Consider the following 23,045-nt stretch of genomic DNA (forward strand, 5'->3'; position numbering starts at 1 on the left):
TTTATGTAAAATAAATTTTGCAAAACCATTTCCAAAACGGTACTGGATCCAGATTCTGATCCGACCATGCACAGACAGTCTCTATCTTGGTGTTCCCCAATCGGACAGTGGTGACCGTGTTGGATAACTCCTTTACTCACAAAGTGTTCACGCATTCCCAGAACACCGGCTTTGACTCGCTTGAGTCTCAGTCATTGATGAACCAAAGAATGCGATCACACTTTGTAGTGACAGGGTTCCCTCAGGTACAGGGTGTCGGTGACACATGTCTATCCCTTCCTACATCTGGCAGTAATACATGAGGGAATCGACAAAGTAGATTCTTCGCCAATGCACACATCAAACATGTGAGCACTCGCATTCGTACCCTGACATCACATGTCTAGGCATACCCAATGCGACGACCATATGATAAGGGTGCCCAGCCCAAACCCTAGTCGTGACTACCATTTTAAGTATAACTTACGGATACATAATGCTCAAAAAGTTTATATCGCATGTGACAATATTAAACTAAAATGTATAAATGTTCAATACAAAGGTGAACCGGGTTGAACCGGATCGAACCGGGTTTGATGGACACACACTTGTCCAACATCATGGTCCCAAAGTCTAACGGCAAATAGAGGATGTGCGTTGACTTCACAGATTTAAACAAGGCTTGTCCAAAAGACTGCTATCCCTTGCCTTGGATAGGTCAGCTCATAGACGCAACCGCCGGCCATGAAATGTTGAGTTTTATGGATGCATACTCGGGGTATAACCAAATAATGATGAGCAAGGAAGACGAAGAGTACACGGCCTTCATAACCTAGCAAGGGAATTTATTTGATAAGGTCATGCCCTTCGGGTTGAAGAACACATGGGCAACTTATCAGAGAACAGTCAACAATGTGTTCAGACCTCAGATCGGGAGAAACATGGAGGTTTATGTAGATGACATGTTAGTAAAAAGTGTCCAAGCCGACCAGCATCTTGCCAACTTGAATGAGACTTTTCAGTGTTTACGAAAGAATAGGATGAAGCTCAACCCGGCAAAATGTGTTTTTGGGGTTGCGTCCGGAAAGTTCCTCGGATTTATAGTTTCCAAGAGAGGGATAGAAGCAAATCCCAACAAGAAAAAAGCTATACAAGAGATGGAACCACCCCGATCTGTGAAAGAAGTACAAAGATTGACAGGAAGAATAGGCGCCCTTAATAGTTCATGGCCCGAGCAGGAGATAAGTGCTTACCATTCTTCACAACCTTGAAGAATCTTCGGAACCCTAAAGATTTCCGGTGGACTCCAGAATGCCAAAAAGCCTTCAAAGAGTTGAAAGAATACTTACAAAGAGCTCCATTGCTATCCCAACCCGTTCAGGGCGGTATCAGCTGTGGCGGTAAGTGCTGCCCTGATCAAGACGGATGAAGGTACTCGATCACAACAACCGATCTATTACATCAGTCATGTACTAATGGGGCAGAGACCAGATACCCACAGGTCGAGAAAGTAGCTTTCGCTCTGGTGATCGCAGCCCGAAGGCTCCAGCCTTATTTTCAGAGCCACCCTATTGCTGTGCTTACCAACCAGCCCTTGAAAAAAGTTTTGCACAGACCCGACCTTGCGGGTTGCCTGGTCGGGTGGGCAATTGAATTAAGCGAACACGCTATCAATTATAGGCCTAGAACAACAATAAAAGGGCAAAGTTTGGCAGAGTTCATAGTGGAGTGCACTCGAGTAACGCCAGAAGATGACAATGATGAGTCGAGCGACCCAATCTGTTGGGTCCTATATGTAGACGGGTTAAGCAACTCCGTGGGAAGCGGGGCCGGGGTACTATTGATCAGCCCTGAAGGTCTCAGATTCCAATTTGCAGCCTTAAACAACGAAGCGGAGTATGAAGCACTACTAGCTAGATTAAGGGTGGCCCACTCTATGCAGGTCAGACGCCTAGTTACGCATATCGACTCATAGTTAATAGTCAATCAGGTCCGAGGAAGTTATGAGGCCAGAGAAGAAAGAATGTCTATATATTTGACGAAGGTCCGAACACTGATTGAGCAGTTCGAACATTTTGAATTAAGCAATATCCTAAGAAGCGAGAACGGGTAGGCCGACACGCTCTCAAGATTGGCAATAGGGGGATGGGAGAACCTCGATCGACCATCATATAAGGGAGAGCCACATGTGAACGTGATCGAAGAGGGACCATGGTGGATGGACCCTATAATTGACTACTTAAAGGATAACGTATTGCCTGATGACCGAGCCGAAGCACAGAAGGTAGTACGAAGAGCATCCCAATACACGTTGATGGACGATGTGTTATACAAAAGGTCGGTCAGCGCTCCACTGCTACGATGCCTCGAACCAGCAGGAGCACAATATGCCTTGGTTGAAGTGCATGAAGGATTTGTGGCAATCATTTTGGAGGTCGGGCGCTGGCATACAAGATCCTGAGGCAGGGCTTCTATTGGCCAAAAATGTAAGAGGAAGCAGTAAAATATGTAAAGACCTGCGAACAGTGTCAGCTATTCGCACCAGTGCCATACCGACCAGCGACACCCTTGACCTCTTTGCTCAGCCCTATACCGTTCGCAATGTGGGAGATGGACCTGCTCAAGAATTTCACCCCAGCATCGGGAAATAGGAAATACCTGGTAGTGGCGATTGATTATTTTACAAAGTGGGTACAAGCCGAACCACTAGCAACCATTACTGAGAAGAATATGGAGAAGTTCTTTCGGGACAAGATCATATATCGGTTCGGGCTCCCCAAGGTATTGCTCATAGACAATGGGAAGCAATTTGATAACCTAGCGTTTAAAGCATTCTGTGCCCACTACCACATCGAATACAGAAGAACGGCCGTGGCAACGCCTCAGTGTAATGGCTAGGTAGAAGTGATGAATAGAACTATACTAAATAGGATCAAGAAGAGATTACAGGAGGCAAAAGCGAAATGGGTCGATGAGCTACCCAGCGTACTATGGGCATATAGAACAACAGTTCGAACGCCCATGGGAGAGACTCCGTTCAGATTAGCCTATGGAATGGATGCCCTAACCCCAGTCGAAGCAATAGCCACATCACATTGGGTCACGTATTTCGATGAAAAACCAAACGAAGATGGGCTGCGGGCAAACCTTGATTTCTTGGACGAAGTAAGGGAAGAGGCACTGATCAGGAATCAAGTATACCAATAGCGCATGGCCAAGTACTATAACCCAAGTGCGACCACGACTGTTCAAAATCGTTGACCTGGTACTCCGAAAAGCCAGTGCATCCGATCCCCGCAACACCAACAAGCTTTCCCCGAACTGAGAAGGCCCGTATATAGTTTCCAAGGTGATCCGCCCAAGTACATATCACCTGAAACTTTAGGGGGCGAAGACATTCCAAGACCATGGAATTCTACAAATTTAAGGAGGTTTTATCAATAAAAATCCCAACCTGATCATTGGACCTTACTAAAGAGTGTTTAGATTAAGTCTTTTTGTAGTACAAGTGGTATACAGCAATATACAGCAACAGTGATTTCTCCAAAGATCTTTGCCTCTAACTAAATATTTCCAAAAAAGAAAATAATACCCGACCACAAGATCGGGTAAAAAAGCCCTCACCCGTGAGGCGCCATACCCGACCTTGAGATCGGGCCAAAAGCCCTCACCCGAGAGGCACCAAAAGCCCTCACCCATGAGGCACCAAAAGTCCTCACCCCTGAGGCACAAAGATCCTTACCCTCACCCATGAGGCGCTGTACCCGAAGCACAAAACAATAAATAAATGCATAAGGCACGTAATGAAAAGACGTTTCATTGATCTGGGCAAAATTACAAAAGGGGTTGGTACTAACAACTACCGACCTGATCAACAAACACCTCCAAAGTTTACAAAAGAAAAAAGAAAAAGAGACAAACCAGAAATTTAGAAAGGGGAAGATGCTGGACTACACCACCACCACATCAGCATTATCATGGGCAGAGGGGTTAGCCTGATTTTCGATCGTGGTCAGGTCAGTTGGAGGAGTTCAGGAAATCTCTTCGGTTCTTGGGTCATCCACTAGCACCGTCGCCTTAGATACCTCAGGGATGGCATCTTCAAGAGTCGCCCTAAGGTCCTCCTCCTCATCCTTAGCCACCTTTCTCTCTATCTCCGGATCATACTGATCGAAGTCAAAAAAGCTATAACCCGGGTCTGATTTGTGGATATGGTGGCAAGTGGTGTGGACCCCGAACCCAAAGGCTTCAGCATTATAAGAATAAACTAATTTCTCAAAATCCTCAGAAACCTTATAACGCTCAACAGCCTCAACTCAGGCCTTGGCCATCTCTTCCTCGAAGGTCTTCTTCAAGTCTGCCTTGGACGACCTAGCCTCCTCCAACTGCTGCTTTAGTGTACCGATGCTGTCGTTAAGTAAAGTCTTCTCATTCAGTAGATCGCTTTTCTGAACAAGAGCATCAAAAAACTCGGCTCTGACCTTCGACATCTCCCCCTCAGTCTCTGCCTTGCTCTTGGTTAGGGTCTCAACAAAAGACCATTCATCCTTCAGCTCCTGTGCAAGCTTATGGTTCACCTTCGTTAAGTACTCCACCTGCTTCACCGCATCCACGGAATAAAGAAGACCCTGGGAAAGGTTCGGGGAAGTTAAAATCAAGAAACAATTTATAAAGAAAAACGACGGGCGGGGATCGGGAAAGATCGGTACCTTAGCAATCTCTTTATAGGCCATTTCGACAAAATGACAGGGAGAAAGACTCTTCAAAGTAGCCACATCCAGGGGGAGGTGACCCTTTACTAGCAATTCTCTGGCCACCATACGATCAGCAGCAGCCGAGTCAGTTAGAGTCAAGACCCAACGAGGGTTGAAGATGTCGGGTCGGTTGAAGACCATCCAATCCGAGAGAACTATGTTGTCTTAGCTGAGGGGAAGGGAGTGGCTCCCATCCTCCTGCCTCTTATTCCGTCCCTGGTCATCAGGAAGACCGGCCTCACCGACCTTCCTCTTATTTTTTCCTGTAGGTGGGGGCGTGCGCCCCGTCTCCCTCACATCAGTAGGGCTCTTGCCCTTCTCTTTTCCTTTTCCTTCTCCCTCTCTTTGTGTTTCTATATTCCCGAACCCGCAGTCTGCTCGGGACGACCTTTGTTAACTTCATCTGCCGCCTTATTGCTTTCCTTGGGATTCTTCTTCCTGGCAGTTGCGAAAAGATAGGCTGGATCGAGCTTCACTGAAAACAAAGAAGAAATGTTCATTAAAAAATCCCTGAGGTGAAAAGGAAAACTTCTCAAAAAAGAAAGAGAAACAGGTTGGACTGACCCGAACTAAGACCCCATCTAACGAGGAAGACCTCTAAGAGAAGGTTTCGCACATCCAGCTTGGGGCCCAGAAGAGTGGCTTTCACCGACTCTCGTTCTCCTCGGGTCAAACCAACCAGACGATTCCCGACCCAAAGATCAATTTTTGGCCATCCTGATTTGAAAGGATTGCGGGGGATGACGGCAAACACAAATTTCCCTTTCCAAAACTTGTTGGATGGAGGGACTTCAACAAAAAACTTGAATTTCCCTAAGAAAAGAGAATATCTTCTTCTCCTTCCTCTTTTACAATGCCTTGAATCCTAAGAAAAAAATGGAAAGAAGAAGAAGAGAAGATTGTTTATATAGACCTTCTATTTCTAGAAAAGTAAACTTCCAATTCTAACAAGTGCTTCTTTTTCTTTGTAGATATCTTCTCCAAGCAATAAAATCAAAGCATCTTTGACTTTTCAACTTTCCATAGGTGAGAGAATATCTTTCAAAATAAATCTATCCCAAGTAGAATTCCAGAAGTGCCCTTAAGAAGTTGGAGGAGAGAGAGAGTAAGGGTGATGACTAGGATTCCTTCAAGAATAAATAAAATACCCATTCTATCCTTCAGAAAACTTGGAACATGGGATGCTTCTATAGGCCTCACCATTGTGTTCCTTGCGAAAAATCACCCAAACTAGACCCAAATTTCGTCCAATTTGGAGTTTGGGAGCCCTAGATATCTCAAGTTAAAGTTGGATTGTCCAGAGCCCTCCAAATGGAATCTTTCGGGTACAGGAAATATAACTTCTGATTATTCAAGGCCCCTGGAATCTAAACTTTCGCTTCATTTTTTCCCCGGCTGACTGTCAATAATTACAAATAAACCCCTATAGACCATTTTCGTGCTTCGTTACGAAAACGGCCGTAACTTCTTCGTTTCAACTCGAAATCAAGTGCCGTTTGAACCTTTGCGAAGCTGACTCGATGGGCTACGCATCCATACTATTAACACCTCTAAAAAACTTAAAACATCTCCTTAGCATCATCTCCTCCATTTTCACAAGAATTCACCTAAACCCTGAAGAGCACAAGAAAGCACCGAGTAACTCTATCCAATGTGGTAAAATGTATGATTTATGCCCTAAGATTTCACATATAAATGTGCTCATCAGATTCCCCCATACTTGAACGTTACTTGTCCTCAAGTAAAGCAAAAGAAAAACTAATCTAGAATGCAGAAAATCCTAACTCACTTTCGTAGGAATCACGGTTGCACTTAGCATGTGCAACAAGCCTTTAAACCCCTAGGTTACCCCTAGTAGACGAGTTGTGTCTCGTGGGTGTTTGCAGTAAATATACACCCAAAATTCAATTGTAAATGGGTACTGTAAATTTTAATCATGGCATAAGTAGGATAGTGCACATAATCCCAAAAAGTGCTCAACTAAAGATCAAAGAGCCAAAGGTTCCCCCACACTTGAATTTTATCACCCCACATCAATTCAAGTAACAAGCATGCATCAAGTTCACGGGATCTCCTCATTTTTTTGAACACTACTCACCTTCAAGTAAACCACTCATAATATCAATGGAACCAAAGACTTAGGCTTTGAGTATTTTTTACCATACTTTCTTTTTCAAGCATTAAGGCAAAAGCTTTTTTTTCTTTCTCAACAACAAACTCTTTTTCTACTCCACTACTGTTCCTTGAATGACATGGTGAAGCATACACCAGACACCCAAACACTTGGTAGCTTCACTTTTTGCATATATCCATAAGACATTGAGACATTTATGCAAGAGTTTTTTTTTTGAGTTTCCTTCCAAGGAATTTCGATCAAGTCACCCTGCTTCATGAGGCACAGTGCCCTGTCTAGTCCCAAGCAATTCTACTTTCTTTTTTGTTCCTTGTTTTTTTTTCTTTTTCTTTTTTTTTTTCATTCACTTTCATGCCTTGCCTTGCCACAAATAAATTAGTCTCAACTACTAGCCAAAAGGTCAAGGGGTCCATAAAATACATAGAGAAATCTAGCCATCAAATGAAATAACGCTCATATTTTTCAATTCAATCCCTCTCACCGGATACAAACCAACTATCGTCCTTGAAAAGAGATTTTTTTATTATTTCGCATGCTAGAGCACCTAATTCCCTCTTTCTCTTGCTCTGCAAATTGAAGACACTTATGCACATAACCAAACCATCGCCACAATCAAAATTTACCAATTAAGCCCAACATCCCCCCCCACACACTTAATTCATGCAGTGTCCTCAATGCATGCATAAAAGAAATAATAAGGATAAGGGAGGAGATGAAGGGGCTTACCAGATATAATAAAAAAAAAAAGGGTCATGAAGAGTCATGAGCTCTACAAAAAGTACTAGGGACAGTAACAGAAATCTCAATCCATGGCCAGTAAATGTAGAAAGAGCTTCAGAACTAGAATATACTCGACCATGAATTTTAGTAAAGCGAGAAATAATACGAAAGTTAAGCACAACTGAGAAATATCCAATAGAAAAATCTGTCCTCATGGGACAATGAAAAATGAAGGTAATGAAACTCAAGCCATAAATCCTTCCCTTCTCCCCCATTTGCAATGTAGAACACCTGTCATTCTTTGAAAAACCAACCAAAAATGAATCACAATAAGCAGAAAAAGGATTATGAATAACCTCATCTAAATAATCATAAAAAATTGGAGGTTTATTCAAATCAATCCTAGCAATACAACTATCCGCTCTTTGCATAACTTGGTTTGCCAAATAAGGATCAGGGAAATATGCTTCAAAAGCATCATGACTAACACTGTCCTCCTCAATAAAATCATCAAACCTAGGAGGTTTGGACAAATCAATAGGTGGGACAATTGAATCCTCATAATGACAATTATCTGGATTTTTCAAAGAGAGAGGGGGAGATCGAATTTCCTGGGTTTCTATGCTATCATGAAAATCAGATTCCAAATCAATAAAAACACTAGGCTCTTTCTATGCTATCATGAAAATCAGATTCCAAATCAATAAAAACACTAGGCTCACTAAAATCAAAAATTTTAGGCAAAAGGTGGATTTCCCCAGGTAGCTCATCAAACCTCGCTTCACTAATATCTTTAGGAGACTCAATCTCAACAAATAAATCATCATAAAAAGCTTCTTGTTGGGAGTGACTCTCATTAACCTCAAGCCGGGGTGGTGGACTTCCAATATCATTAAACTGGGGATGGGGTGGTTCATTCTGAACAGGAATCTGGTAACATAGACTAGGTTCAGGCTGACTAGGTAATGTACCTATTTCCTCCTCCTGCACCATGGTGATCAGTTGAGAGAGTTGCTTCTCCATGGTATTTTGACTTGTTGTGAGAAGGTCTATGTATTTCTCAAGTTCATTCAGTCTGGCCTCCTCACCCATGTTTTGAAACTCAAGGGGTTGGTGATATGGTTCAAGGAGAGGTGGCCCATTGAGATTTAATGGAGGGTAGGGCATTGGAGGACCAAACTGACCATGATATTGAAAATTAGGTGGTCCAGCTTGGTTATTCCATTGATCCCACAAGAAATCGGGATGATCACTCCACCCCTGATTGTAAGTGCCAAAAGAATTGTATTGAAATTGAGGACTCACATTCTCATCACCATAGTTGCCCCCATAAAGATTAGGGCATCCTTCCATAACATGGATTGTCTGGGGATGTGACCAATCAAAATTTCCCGAAAGCCCATAGTTGGGTTGGGGAGAAAAATTGTACTGGGGTAGTGCAAAATTGTTCTCTATCTCACTACTTTTGGCTTCCCTAACCTATTTAAACATTTCCTCCAAAATCATGGTTGCCTTAGCACAGGTTCATCTTTCCGCCGAAGTCTTATTTGGAAGTGTATCTCCCATAATTCTAAACTAACCACCTATCCCAAATTGAAGTCTCCCTTAGAAAAATAAATAAAAATAAATAAATAAATACAAGACAAGACAAGAAAAAAATTCACTAAAAAAAAAAAAACATGAGGGAGCCCAAGGTAGATAGTGCCTATCCCTCAAAAATCGAAATAGTGGTTCCAAAGCTATAAGGTTGCCATATAGGTTGACAGCAAGGGAACCCATATAGTCTTCACGAGCCACCTACGGGCGACTCCTAGTGGATTCTGATGTAGAGTGGAGGACTACTATACGTTTCTGTTTTCAAACTCTCTCACTATGTCGCTTTCCTGTTATCAAGAGTGGTCACCTCTAAAGATAAGTCACATGCCAATCCAAACCACCCAACGAATCAAGGGGCACCAAGATTGGTTGGGTTTGGGCATATGAAGGACTTTAGATTGGATGCACACTATTTGAAACAGAAGAGAAACAAGAAGAGGTTTTCAAAAACTGATTTTTTTTTTTTTTAGAAAAAGAAGAGAAAATAATAAACTAAAACACTTCGAACTACTTAAAAATCAAAAAAATAAAATAGACTATAATCTCCCCGGCAACGACGCCAAAAACTTGTTTGAGTTAAAAAATTACTGCAAGCGTACGGATCAATCGTAGCTACGGGTCGAACACGAGGAGATATATGCCACTCTATTTAACTAACTTAAAAGTAATGCAAAGTGAACCAGATTAAAGTGTTAAATTAAACTAACTAAATTAATGAAAATTAATGCATCCTAACTCATAAGCATCTAACAAAATTAAGGGAATAAATTGACGTCCTAACACATGAGCATCTAACCTATCAAACTAACTCAAATTGGAAGGAATAAAAACAAACTATAAAACTAACGCAAATTGAAAGTAATGAAAGTGCAGCCACACATCCACAACCACATAAACAAAATAATCACATAAAAAAAAGAAATAAAAGAAATAGAGGGAGAAGAAGAAGAAGGAGAAGAAGAGAATGAGACTGAGAGTTTAGAGAATGCAAACCTAGGTGTGCTTGAACCGGATTAATTGAAGAAGCTTGAATGAACTTGCATGAACTTACCATGGCCTCCTCTTCTAAATCTACAAGTCTTGTCATCAACATAGGAGCTTAGACTAGGAAGCTTTAAACTAAAACTATTACAACCATATTGAAGACATTAAAGCATAAACTAATCCTATTATAACCATTAACTAATCTTATGAAAGCAAAATTAAGAACTTGAAAGAGCTAATCTTATGAAATCAAACTAAGAACTAAAGCCAAAAATAAGAGAAGAAGAGAAAATTTCACTACGTGAATGAACTAAAAATTACACTATAAACTAAATTAAAATTGAACTAGAAACTAACTAAAAAAACTAACTTGTTACAAGCCAAAGGGCAAGGGGTATTTATAGGGGGAAGAGAGGAGAAGAGAGGAGAAGAGAGAAGAGGGAAGTGTAGGAGAAATATTCCCTAAGAAAAGAGAATATTCTCTTCTCCTTCCTCTTTTACAAAGCCTTGAATCCTAAGAAAAAAAAGAAAAAAAATAGAAAGAAGAAGAAGAGAAGATTGTTTACATAGACCTTCTATTTCTAGAAAAGTAAACTTCCAATTCTAACAAGTGCTTCCTTTTCTTTGTAGATATCTTCTCCAAGCAATAAAATCAAAGCATCTTTGACTTGTCAACTTTCCATAGGTGAGAGAATATCTTTCAAAATAAATCTATCCCAAGTAGAATTCCAGAAGTACCCTTGAGAAGTTGGAGGAGAGAGAAAGGGTGATGACTAGGATTCTTTCAAGAATAAATAAAATATCCATTCTATCCTTCAGAAAACGTGGAGCATAGGGTGGTTAAATAGATCTCACCATTGTGTTCCTTGCGAAAAATCACCCAAAATATACCCAAATTTCGTCCAATTTGGAGTTCGGGAGCCCAAGATATCTCAAGTTGAAGTTGGACTGTCCAGAGCCCTCCAAATGGAATCTTTCGGGTACAGGAAATATAACTTCTGATTATTGCATTAAGGCCCCTGGAATCCGATCTTTCGCTTCACTTTGTCTCCGGCCGACTGTCAATAATTATAAATAAATCCCTACAGAGCATTTTCGTGTTTCATTACGGAAACGGCCGTAACTTCTTCGTTTCAACTCGAAATCAAGTGTCGTTTGAACCATTACGAAGCTGACTCAATGGGCTATGTATCCATACTATTAACACCTCTAAAAAGCTTAAAAACATCTTCTTAGCATCATCTCCTCCATTTTTACAAGAATTCACCTAAACCCTGAAGAGCACAAGAAAGCACCGAGTAACTCTGTCCAATGTGGTAAAATGTATGCTTTATGCCCTAAGATTTCACACATAAATGTGTTCATCAGTCGCGACGGGTGAAATAGTACCAACCCTCATTATACTTTTTCAGACAGTAAAAGTACGTAAAAAGGGGAATGGTCGGCTCGCGATGGCGAACAGACATATAAATAAAAAAGCCAAAAATAATCTTCCATGAGTTTGGTATGACCTGACCTGGTGCCAAACCCCAGTGGTCTAGCACATCAACAACAAAGGGGTGGACAGGGAATCTGAGGCCAGCTCTGAGAGCATCCATATGGATGCAGACCTCGGGACAGCGGGGAGAACTGGCTCTCTCATGTCGATTAGGCCGACGAGTAACCATGTCAGGAAGAATATAATATTTCTTCCTGAGAGCAGCTATGGCGGCATCAGTATACGTACATTCGTAGTCCTCAACCCTTTGAGGAACCCGCTTGTGGGGCTCCATGAATGCCACTTCTACTGCCTCATCGGGGTCGGAGGAACCCTCGTCATCATGATCTACCTACCCCCTGCCCTCTTCGTGATCGGGATGACCAAACGAGACAGCGATTTGGTCGCAATAAACGTGCCCGGAGGTCCCCGCTCCAGACGAGTCAGGACGGACAGACATTGCCTGGGCTGGGGCTCCTCGTACTAATCAGGACATCACCTCTTTACTCTCACTAGAATCATAAAGGTGCTCCGAGGATGAATCTTCTGGATCGCTATCCTTACTAAAACCTTTGACATCCCCCTTACCGGGAATGGGTCTGAAATCGCTGACGGACGACATACTTACTTTTGAAACAAGGGAAAAAGGATGAACCGAGCGACATGGACGAAGTTGAATGGTAAAAGCTAAGAAAACCCGATCACTAGAGCACTGATAGCAAAGGAAACAAATAGCGGCTAAGGAAAGGCAATGGGAGAATACCTATTTATAGCAAAAAAAGAGCGGGAAGACTCAATAATCCAATGGCCTGGAATCTATGATCCAACGACGAGGAGGGCACGATGGTTCATATGCCCGAAGCTAATGATAACAAGGAGCCACATGTCAGATCCGGAGATGACACATCACACCACTAACATCCACCCCTGACATGATATGGACAGCATTTAATGAGCCCACAGTACAATAACCATTAACGCGGGTCAGGATAATCCACGGACATGGCATACCCGACCTACTCTTATCGGGCGAATTCACCCAATAAGAGTGGAGGGCCTATGATAGACCATAATTTATCAGCACTAATCACCTCGCGACACGTGGAAGAGGTGGACCAGCCCCAGCTCGACCTGCACACAGGTCGGGTCGACCGATCACGTTGGGAAATCTTACTAACCCGAGTTAAACGTAACCTACATCACTTGACCCCGATCAACAGGGGTCACGCACCTTGCGTGACCCTAGAATCACACGTTAAGCGTGACCCTAGGTCATACACGTGTCAGCTAAGGATGCTGCCATCAAGGATTATGGGAAACCGAAGTTATTCTCTATGAACAGGAAAAGTTCGAGTATCGTACAACAGCTTAAAGCTATAAATAGCCATGCCATGCTAAGGTATGGGCACCTGACTTTTGCTTGCTTAAGCCCTTTGGCTTGAGATTTATCTATTGCAAGCTCTGACTTAGGCATCGGAGTGTACTAACCGGCTCAGGCTGGCACTTCCTTGTCTTTCTGTGGTTTTGTCTGAGCAGGATCACCTACGGACGACCCGACCAGCCGAACCGTTGCACGAGTCAAAATTTGTCACAACAAAGATCATTCGTGATCTATTCCAAAATAGATTGCAAGAATAACATTAATCGAATTGGGGCAAGTCAATTCCCTTGACTCCGATCCGATTTTTGAAACCATGATTGTAACCCCATTTGCCCACTGATGAACTCGATCCGCGAGAATATAAGAATAGTGGCAGTGGTGGTGGTGGTGGTGGTGGTGGTGGTAGTGGTGATGGTGAGTATGTAAAAGAAAATGATGATTTGGGGAAGATGAGGGCATTTTAGTCTTTTTCAATTTTAGCAAATAGGTCAGGGCAATCAGGTCTTTTCAAATTTTAGAAAAGATAGAAGAAAGGGTAGTTTGGTCATTTTATAGCATTTAATACCTGGTGTGGACTTAAATGGCATTAGGGCGGTAAAGCAGGGGTGGTACGTGGACTTATCAGAAGCTCAAGGGGTACGAGGAATATTGGGTGCATTATAGAGGGGTATGTGTACTTTACCCTTCTATAAATGGTACCAATTCAATCATTTTCATAAAATTTTATTCGCCACTCACATGTACAAGAAAGATTCCTTACACGGGGCAAGCAGACCCATGGAAGAAACCTAAGTGACTAATTTACTTTATGTAATTCTAATTCAAGGAAAAAATAAAACCACTCCATTTAGATCTATTCGTTCTGCTGAGGCACTTGCGGCTAGGAGGGCATTGTTAATGGCGCGTCAGTTCCAGATGAAACACGTTATGTTGGAGAGTGATAACCTCCTCATTGTTAACCTTCTCAAGGGACAAACTAGGGACGTGCCGTGGAGGATTACCACCATAATTTCTGATTGTCATTCTCTCTTTTCTTATTTTGATGTCATTCTACTTGAACATGTTCTTCGTGAAGCCAATAGCGTGGCTGATTCGCTCGCCACTAAAGCGGCAGAGTCTCAGCATTCCATGTGCTGGCTTTCTATCCCACCCCCGTTTATTTCCCCCCTTCTGTTTGCGGATGCTTCAGGGGCTTTGTTCCCACGTTAATGAAGTGCTTTTATCAAAAAAAAGCTGAGGCGGCTCGCCTATAACCATTTCTTTAGCGTGTTGTGCAATTTCAGCTACGGTTTCGCCCACAGCTCCTAATAGCTCGCCTACACTCTCTGTCCCTCCTTGTTCCTCATGTGCCTTTTGGATTACATCCCTTGTGCCTTCACCCGGCTCCCCAGTCTTTGCCTGGAATACAAAGAATTGCATATGAAACCAAGTCAGAACCATATGGCTTGTTCAATCCGACCCTGAATTGGGTCAGATATGCTTTGTCCCAAGCCAAGAGCTGTAAGAGCACTACCACTTCCAATGCTTAATGTGTCTTATAGGCTTCCATGGTGTTCCCTACAAGAATACTTATAACTCATCGTCCCCAATCAATTCGGGGAAGATGAGTTGCAGTTTTTTTTTTTTTTTTTTTTTCTTACAAGGGCATTTTTGTCAGTTCAGCCCTTGTTTATAAGATTGTTAGTCCTACACTAACATAATGGGGGCATATGTTAATTTTTAAGGACCTCAGGAAAGCACGCAGAATTTTCTAAAATTGAGGGGTGTTTTTGTAATTATGTGATACCTCAGGGAGGTAAGTGAAAATTTCCCTTATAAGATCTAATAATAATATACTATAATATATTAGTATTATAATGTATTGTTATACTATAAGATATTAATGGAAAGAACACGCTACCTGGTGTCGTGCAGCGTGTACCCCACCCAGACACTGGCCGTACAAAATGACTGTTGTGCCCTCGGGGTTTTCCACTTTTCATGGGGATGCGACGGTCATTTTGCATAGCCCTGTGTCTAGGTGTAGGGGATGTGCACCGCACACGACCAGATAGCGTTTTTTCTCCCTATATTTAAAATTCGATACTCAAGCTGAAGCAAATTTTAATCGGTTCGATTAGTTTGGCTTATTTGGTTTGGTTCCAATTTCGATTTGATACAAATTTGACACCCTTAAGCAACTAGCTAAGACATCTGCACAAGTACACACACCCTTACAAAAGTGAGGGCTCCACGCAAGTATTTTTATTTTTATTATACATGCTTTTACTAACTATGGTGATGGCCAAAGGTGATGACTGTGGGAGAGGCAAGAGAGAGAGAGAGAGAGATTACCTTCTTCAGTGTCGGTGATTTAATAGATCAAAAGTCCAGAGTGAGCAGGGCTACAGGAGAGTGAGAGTGAGCCGGGGAAATGGTTTATGGGTAGGATTGGGTGAGAATGAATTTAGGGGAGAGAAATTAGGGCTCATAGGCGTAGATCGACCTTGAATTTTGTCACCCCCCCCCCGGCAATATTGACATCCAGATGTCGAATGACGAAATTTCTTTCTCCGTGGAGGGGAGGTATGTGAAAATTTCCCATATTTATTTTGTGTGGACCTAGTAAACAAGTGAGTGTCTAGTTTAGTGGTTGAAACTCTAATTGATTAAGAGGACTCTATCAAACAAGCTATTTTAGTGATTCGGTTCATTGGTTCAATGGTATAAATTGGATCGATGGGGCTCAATTGAAATGGTTCAAGTATTGGCTCACTGATTCACTCAAGTATGAGGTTGCAGTTAATGTATCCGCCAGCATGTTGTTATGAAGCTATAATTTAAGATTAAATATCAATTTTCATGATGACATTAGCAACCATCTTACTTGATGAGTAAGCAAGCACCATAGACACATGGGTTATTAATGGGCTCAATAAATTACTTTTGTTGATGAGCACTCAACAAGTCTCGGTTATATGTTCCAACATGGATTCTTTCACTGTGTTTGGTTGCCTAATTCTTTGGGATGTAATTTTCCAGATACATGAATTTGATTTAAAAAAACCATTTGGTTGAAAAAGTGAATTACCTTCCAAAGATTTACAAAATCTAAAGATTCATCATTTTAGGGTAAAAAATGAAATCTTGAGATTTCACCTCATGAGGTGAAATCCATGTTGAAACAAAATTTTGAGATAGGGTATAAAAGGGCATGAATCTTGAGAAAAAAAAATTGGGGAAAAAAAAGTTACGTTTGAGACCTCGAAGAGCTGCGTTCGAAGAGACATGGAAGAGGTCCGTCGAAGAGACCAGAATAGCTCCGTTCGAAGATCTTCTTCAAGTTTTTCCTTTCTCTTTCTAGCTCTCAATCTCTTTACCTTTCTATGACCGTCTCTCTCTGCTCTCTCTGTCCGTCTCTCTATCTCTCTGCTCTCTATCTCTCTCTATCTCTCTTAAAATCTCTTTTCAAATCTGTTCATTTTTGCAAGATCTTCGTCCTGCAACTAGCGTTTCCTCCCCAACAAGAGAAGCAAGGCTCCAATCTCCATCATCTTCTACCTCCTGCTACCTTTGTTAGAATGAAGGGAAAAGTGATCTACATCTCCATCGTCTTCCAAGCCTAACGTTACCATCTGCTACACATTTGCGCCTCCTTCAACTCATCTTCTACATTTTAGAGGTCTGCATCTCCTTCATCTCTTTCTTATTATTCTGAAATAATGCATTCATACAGCCTTAGTGACCTAGGGTTTAAAAGCCCCTCTCTGATTCCCGCTTCTCTGTATCCCTTCCAAAGGCGTAATCTCCTTCAACTCATTTTCTACATTTTAGAGGTCTGCATATCCTTCAACGCAGGTAATGTCTCCTTTCTTCTTCTTCTTATTATTATTCTGAAATAGTGCATTCTTAAGTTTAGTGACCTAGGGTTTAAAACCCCCCTGTCATTCAAATTACATCAAAGTTTAAACCAAACTTTTGTATTGGTATTGATCCCTGTTGAAGCCAAAGTGAAATCTGAAATTTCAAATTTTTACGCAAAAATACTGTAGGTTTTGAAAAAGATACCAAAGTATTGCAATATTTAAATTTCACAAACTTCAATCTTTCTACTGGTAATGTGAAAAACGTAAATCTGCACAAAATGACGAACAAAAATGGATCCATGCTCCATTTTCGGTTTTGTTGGTCAACTGGGTCAACTGAGGTTTGCTAGAGTGGTGTTGTCATTGTTGGCAACCTTATTATCCATATTGGTGATGCGGCAGTGATATTTGATGAGTTGGAAGAGCTGAAATGAGTTGGAAGAGCTGAAATGGTAAAATAGTCACCTACATGGTTCTAAAGGTATTTTGGTCTTTTGGCAGGGTTACAGGTGCACCCACACGTGAAGAACACCATTTAACAGCATATTAAGTCCTTATATAGTGTTTGGCAAAGGGTGAAGCAGCAAGTGAAGGTTTCATATTGTTAAAGTTGTGATTTCATAGGTTCATGCAATGATAGTAACTTTAAGGTCATTTTTGGAAGATTTAATGGCATTGCTGGGTGAAGTGATCTTCATAATAAATGAAGTTCGTCAAGTCACGGTTCCAACGCAACTGGTCTCTCATCATTTTAGTGTCGGACGAGAAAGTTACATTTGTTTCCGTGTTGACACGCAAAAATGGAGCAAATCTGACATAGGCAAAACATTTTATACTTAGCCAATTTTTTGGTCGTTTTTTTTTAAGTGCTACTGGAGACAGAGGTGTCCCATTGTTTTATAAAGTTACAAAATCATGGTGGCTATTGGATTTTGTTCATCACGTCGCTCTGTAATTGGCTTGCCCTTGATGGTGCACGGTGCCACGCCATACACCATAACATTGTTCCTTAAGAGAGTAGTACATGGTTGTTGAAATTTGAATTTTCACTTGGGTAAGTGCTGTACAACTGTCACCATTTTTTGGAAAGTAATTTCTCAGCAAGTCTTGATACGCAAGTCGTGCATTGTCGATTGTCACAAATATTTTTGAATATTACAATTCCACCCTCCACTTGCCATTTTGGATCATCTAACTTTGGAAAGCAATATCTCTCTCATTCGGAATCCAAATCAGTTGCCCTTTTTTTTTAAATTGCATAATTTTTCGAGGAGAAGAAAGTGGAAACGTGAAACACAATAGAAAAATGTCAAAAACGTCAAAAGCTGTGAAAATACCTTGATTGAACAATCGAAGATGCTGCTTTGAACGTTGGAGAACGTGCACGATATCAGGAAGGCTTCAAGCAGTGGGTTAGTCACGGGATTATTCAAGGAGAGGTAATCTGTTGTTTCACAAATCCTATTTGATATCTAGGGTTTGATTCATGTTGAAAGAATCCTAATTTTGTTCATGTTATTGGGAGGGACTTGTAATTGAATTTTTACATTCATATTGTAATTCCATTCAAGTTGGGGCTTGATTGGATTGGGGTTGTAGTCCTAGATTTCGTTGTTGTAGAGTCAAAAGCAGGTGTTGTAGCACCTGGGCTATTGTAGTAGTCGAATTCGAGTTGAGTATTTGAGGAAATACGAAACCCTTACGGGTATTCCTCCGTGGATGTAGCCAGCTTGGCTGAACCACGTATACTTGGTGTATTGTGAGTTTGTTATTTTTCCCACATATTCTTGGAGTGTGTTTGCTGCAGAGTGGTGGTGCATTGTCTGGTAGACCTGGCCACACAGTGGTTGTGAGGTGGACGTGCATGTGTGATTGGTAATTACGGGACTGCCCAGGCCAATCTTTGTGTGTGATTGTTATAGCTACGAGATTGAGTTTGGAAGAATTTTTGAAGGCACTGATTCATCCCCCCCCCCCCCCTCTCAGTGCACCTGGGATTATCACGTTTGTTAACTCTGGATGCATTGGGATCCTTCTGTAAGATGTCCTCAATCTCCTACCATAATAGAAGCACAACATTATCATAACTGTAGAGCAGATCTAAGAAATTTATCACTTTTAAGATTGGGAACAGACTTCTTCCCATTAGTTCTTTGAGCCCCGACTCTCTAAGAAATAGGCATTCTGCCTCTTAGGATCTGTGTGTTATTTCTGCCCCAAGCTTTTGATATATCATCCTTTGGTTAATTGTATCTTCCCTCCCCCTTCTTTTGATATATCATGTTTTTGATACTTTTTTTTTTATTGTTTGGGGTCTTCCCAATGGCTAGCCATGTTGGCTGATGTGTTCTATTCTATTTTTTTTTTCTTCTTTTAACTCAGAAAGGAAAAAATATGACAATCTAAGAGACCAAAATAGACTGTCAATCTAGATTCCCTTTTATCTAAAGCAATTTGCATACTATGTACCTTAACCAAAAAACAATAAAACCAAAATTATACAATCTTCTAGATTATGCCATTCCTTCTATCTTTCATTCATTTGATGTATCAATCAGAAAAATGTCTTCCACACAACAGGTGAAGCCTCTACTTATGCTGTTGCCTTTGTCTACCTTGTAGACTGGATTTGTTTTTTTTTTAATTGTGCATTGTTACATGTTGAATTCATGATCCACCTCAAGTATATAGCCCACCATGTTTCTTAGCCATCAAACTTTCTTCAAAACTTTCCACCAAAAGAAAAAACCTTTTTTCACAACTTTAACCTGCAATGTAGCTGAATCCAACAGGTCTGACTCAGCCTGAGTTGAGGGTGAGGAAAACATATCTACAGTTACAGAGGAACTAGACTGTTTTAGGATGCTTATGTTACAGTAAGAGAGGGAAAAGAAAAATGAGAAAAAAGGGTAGTCTGGAACTTTGGTTTTCAATTGATAGTGTTAAGAAGCTTTTGAATCATTCCTCATGCATATACACATAATATTGGCCAAGATATGTTTTTTAACCCTACCTCACCTACTTAAAGCTGTAAGTTTGAACATTGGTTATAGCCACCTCCACTGCATCTGGCACTTTATACAGCTATGATTTATCATTTTCCCATGTCCTTGGATCCCGTAACTAACCTAGTGAACTCTTTATCAATGTATGCTTTGCCAAAGGATTTGCAATTTGAGGATCATCTAGCTACATCTTTTCTGCCAAGTGTCAGTAAGAAAATTCAATAAACTAACCTCATCACTTTCCACTACCTATTGTTAACTTCACCACCTATCAGGCACTAACTTCATGTGCCATCGAATTCCAGCACCCAATCAATATACAAACGCCCAACACAATTCACAGATTCTCCAAGAAAAGAGAACCCAAACCCTATGGGCATAGAGAATCACTGTAGACCCACACACTTGTTTGAAATCATAAATTGTTGTTGGATATATAGATGCATATAGAAATCCATAAAGCCTCATGGCATTTTTTTCCTAGTTAGATTGCGAAAGAACCTATTGTATGACTCTTTCTGTGTCATTGTGGACCAAAAAATCTCCCTCAAACTCATTCACACACAAACCTGAACTTCATTCCATCCATTTTTTCTTGTTCAAACTGTCGCTGTGTACAACTGTACGTTAAACCTCAACCTCCTTATTACTAATTCCAAGAAGGGCAATGTGTTAATTCCTTCAATTTATATCAGTTTGACGACCATCATATTCAAAAGCCTCATTCTTCAATTTGTCCATTAAACCCAAGTGCATTGCAGCTGATTGCAAGGATACCAATCAAAATTTTTGAGAATTTCAATGACAAAACCAACTCAATCTCACACTTGACAGAAGCTTTCTCGGAAAGCCAGGTGCATTGCAGCAGATGATGAGAGTTTAGGAGGTAAAGTAACGCCAGACTGGCACCCAAGTTTTTCTTCTCCCCAAAAAAAAATTGCAATTTCTTACCTACAGGCTACATGTCGTACCATCACAAGAATGACGAGGGGTGCATTTTTTAGTTTAAGTCATTTGATGAGAGAGAGGGGTCTTCTTTATGATAGCAAAGCATTGCTAGTGGAGGAGCAGCTGGTCATTTTTCTAAAAACAATTGGCCACAATGTTAAGAATCGTATCAATGCACATGATTTTGGCCATTCTGGTGAGACCATTAGTCGGTACTTTAACATTGTGTTGGCTGCAATACTTCAATTGTACCCGATATTAATGAAGCCTTCAAGTACCACAACACATGATCGAATATCAAGTAACCGTCGAAGATTCTACCCATGGTTCAAGGACTGCATTGGAGTCATGGATGGTTCACATATCCCAGCGTGGGTTTCAGTAAACTAGCATAAGAGGTTTCGTGATAGGAAGGGAAATATATCTCAGAATATCCTAACTGCCTATGATTTTGATACGAAGTTTACTTACCTACTTGCTTGTTGGGAAGGATCAGCATCAGATTCTAGGATATTAGATATTGCCCTTCACAAGGAAGGAGAAGCAAAGCTAGTGGTACCGAGAGGTAAATACTATCTTGTTGATGCTGGATTTGCCAACAAGAAGGGGTTCTTGAGGTCATACTATAATATTCGGTATTATCTGAAAGAGTGGAGAAACTCTAACATGCGTCCAGTTGATAAAAAGGAATTGTTTAACTTGAGACATTCATCGCTGCGCAATATAATTGAACGTGTTTTTTCACTATTGAAGTCACGATTTAAGATCTTGAAAAATCAGGCAGAATACCCTTACAAGACGTAAGTCAATATTGTGCATGCATGTGTTCTTATACACAATCATATCCTTTCTAAAAATAGTGTTGAAGATGACGAGGAATTTTTTGCGCAAGAGAGTGAAGATGAAGATTCTAGTTCTGTTGATGAAACTGATGATGAAGATTCTAGTTCCATTGATCAAACTGATGATGAAGATGTTGATGTTCACACTGTTGTTGAAGATGCTAATGTTGATAATGTTGACTGGGAACAATTCCGAGAGGATATGGCTGACAACATGTTTGGTGTTTGGAATGAATGAGATGTTGATGATGACGATATGACTGATGAAGTTGAAAGTGATGAAGATTGAACTATATAATTATCTATTTGGTTAATGTAATATGAATTTGAGTTATCTTTTAGTTGTGCTAGATATTTTGAACTACATTTGGGTATGTTTTATATTTGCAAGGGATGTTTTAGTTGAAAGTGACTTAGATTGAACTATATAATTATCTATTTGGTTAATGTAATATGAATTTGAGTTATCTTTTAGTTGTGATGGATATTTTTTTATGAACGTGGGTATGTTTTATATTTGTAATAGATATTTTGGTTGAACTACTATTTTGTCTGATTGTATTTACTGTTATGATAAAATGATTGTCATAATACATCTCTAAATTTTAATCTTGTTTGCTATTTAGTTATTTCCATCACACAAGATTTCAATAGATGGATTTAGAATTGGGTTCCCAGTCGAGAACACGGGCTTCCTGGCCTACTGATGTATCTCATATATTGCTTCAGTGTCTTATTGATCAACATAAAAGTGGAAAGTCCGGAGACAATGGACTGAAGAAAGAACAGTGGCAAAAAATTCCAGCCAAAATAAAAGATCGTTGTCAGTTGGCATATGATTGGGAGCAATGTAGAAATCATTACAGAATCTGGAAATCAAGGATCAAAGCATTGTGTGACCTACAAAAATAGAGTGGATTAGGCTGGAATTCAATGGAGATGAGATTTGATGCACCCCAACATGTTTGGGTTGAATTCAAGGTTATAACAATTTCTATAGTATCTGAATCAATTTTTGCTTTAATATATTTAGATGTTGCAATTTCTATAGTGTCTATAACAATTGTCTTTTGGCAGAAAAAGGAACAAAAATTCTAGAGAGAGCATAGGGTGCTTCCAATACATTTGAATGTTGCAGTTTGGATGGGAAATGAGATTGCAACTGGACAGGATGCTTCCCACCCATCAGAGGCAGCAGCTAACATTAATTTTGATGGGTCTGTGCCGACTGATATTGACCTAGATATTGATTCTCAAGAGGATGTTGGTGGTGGAACACATCTCAATCGAACTCCTGTGGAAAGTAGCAATCGTAGTCGTGGTAGGCCACGTTCAGAAGCCACAAGTAGTAAATCCCAGAAAAAGAAAAAGAAATGGGGT

General features: G+C 40.7%; 1 protein-coding gene across 1 annotated transcript; it reads left to right on the forward strand.

The window, feature by feature from the left end:
• The first annotated feature begins 20,856 nt into the window (after nucleotides 1-20,856).
• On the forward strand, nucleotides 20,857-21,903 carry LOC122643409. Its single transcript, XM_043837032.1, has 3 exons — nucleotides 20,857-21,204; nucleotides 21,286-21,623; nucleotides 21,684-21,903. Exons 1-3 carry the CDS (start codon nucleotides 20,857-20,859, stop codon nucleotides 21,901-21,903), a joined length of 906 nt encoding a protein of 301 aa, XP_043692967.1.
• Nucleotides 21,904-23,045: the final 1,142 nt, after the last annotated feature.

This window comes from Telopea speciosissima, chromosome 10 (genome assembly GCF_018873765.1).
Source record: "Telopea speciosissima isolate NSW1024214 ecotype Mountain lineage chromosome 10, Tspe_v1, whole genome shotgun sequence".
NCBI lineage: Eukaryota > Viridiplantae > Streptophyta > Magnoliopsida > Proteales > Proteaceae > Telopea > Telopea speciosissima.

Coding starts and splice junctions, on each gene's coding strand:
- LOC122643409 (XM_043837032.1), top strand. CDS start 20,857: ATGACGAGGGGTGCATTTTTTAGTTTAAGTCATTTGATGAGAGAGAGG. Junction 21,205..21,285: donor ATATCCCAGCGTGGGTTTCA/GTAAACTAGCAT, acceptor TTTGATACGAAG/TTTACTTACCTACTTGCTTG. Junction 21,624..21,683: donor GCAGAATACCCTTACAAGAC/GTAAGTCAATAT, acceptor TTCTAAAAATAG/TGTTGAAGATGACGAGGAAT.